Consider the following 1,119-nt stretch of genomic DNA (forward strand, 5'->3'; position numbering starts at 1 on the left):
GCCCTGCTGGCCGCAGTAGTGCAGTCCGCGGTGAAGCCTTGCCCGCAGCAGCTCCTCGTCGCTATGAGCGCCGGACAGGCCGTGGGGGAGGCGGCGAGCTGCGCCGCCCCGTCGGCGCTTCCCAGGGTGCTCTCAGCCCTTTTCTACGGGACGTGCTCGTTCTTCATCGTGCTGGTGAACAAGGCCCTGCTCAGCGCCTACAGGTGAGGGCCAGCGGTGCGGGCCTGACCACAGGCAGTGGCAGGGCTGGCGGCGGGGCCTGTCCCGGCTCTGTTACGGCTCGGCCGTTCCGCGGACTCGCAGTGGTACCGCTCACTGCTTGGCGAGGGCGAGCTCCCGAACCGGAGTCGAGCCGGGCCGCCCCGCCCCGCCCGCTAGGGAGCTTTCCCGTTGCAGTTCTCGTCACGCAGGGGTGTCAGGCAGGGGCAGTCACCTGGCCCACCGGTACATGGTAAGTGCTGAGAGCCGGTTCGGTGGCTTCAGTTTCAGGCCCCGTTTTGTCCAGTATGTACCACTTCGGCAACACCGCCCGACGGCAAAGTCACTGTCAGGTGTACTTTTGAAGCAGGCTAGTCTTTTCCTCAAAGGCCTTTCGTTATTCCCAGCTTCGAAGCTACAGTTTCACTGGTTGTATCACCTTAGGTCCTTCAGGGAAACAGCGCTTCCCCTAACTGTGCCTGCCAGTCTGGTTAACTTTCTTTTCTGAGGTAACAAAAAGTGAAAAGCGAACCCTTGAAAATCTCATCATAAAACCAGCAAAGCTACATCTTTGACCTGCTGGAGCACCCATATGGAATCATTGTCCTGTAGCTGTGATCTTTTCACCATCACTATTCTTTGCTTTAAGAATTTGCTCTGGTTTTGCTGTGTTTCAGCTCATTCTGAACTAGGAAATTAAAAAACCACCCAAAACATGAGAAATGTTTAAAAGCAAAAAAAAGTTTAAAAGCAAAACTTGCATGTATTTTCTAACATTCAGTGTTATTTGAACACAGAACAGGTGTATATAACATCTCCCAGAAATTATGCAAGGCAAGTTGAGATTTTGTTTTATAGTGGTTTTCATCATACAATCTGCAGTAATTCCCTGACATGCGTCTAGCACATCCATGAAAGATA

General features: G+C 53.0%; 1 protein-coding gene across 5 annotated transcripts in view; it reads left to right on the top strand.

Annotated features, from left to right (window-relative positions):
• SLC35D2 (solute carrier family 35 member D2) overlaps window positions 1-1,119 on the top strand; it is a 20,961-nt gene continuing 19,842 nt past the window's right edge. For all 5 annotated transcript variants that reach the window (XR_009729095.1, XR_009729096.1, XM_061377561.1 and 2 more), the window contains exon 1: window positions 1-203. Coding sequence is in view for 3 of the 5 variants with exons in the window: in XM_061377561.1 (XP_061233545.1) it covers window positions 64-203 (140 nt within the window). In the remaining 2 variants the exon portion in view is untranslated. The remainder of the gene's footprint in view (window positions 204-1,119) is intronic.

Source organism: Neopsephotus bourkii, unplaced genomic scaffold (assembly GCF_033783945.1).
Source record: "Neopsephotus bourkii isolate Nb327-2 ecotype Australia unplaced genomic scaffold, CSIRO-AGI_Nbou_v1 NB_1759, whole genome shotgun sequence".
Lineage (NCBI taxonomy): Eukaryota > Metazoa > Chordata > Aves > Psittaciformes > Psittacidae > Neopsephotus > Neopsephotus bourkii.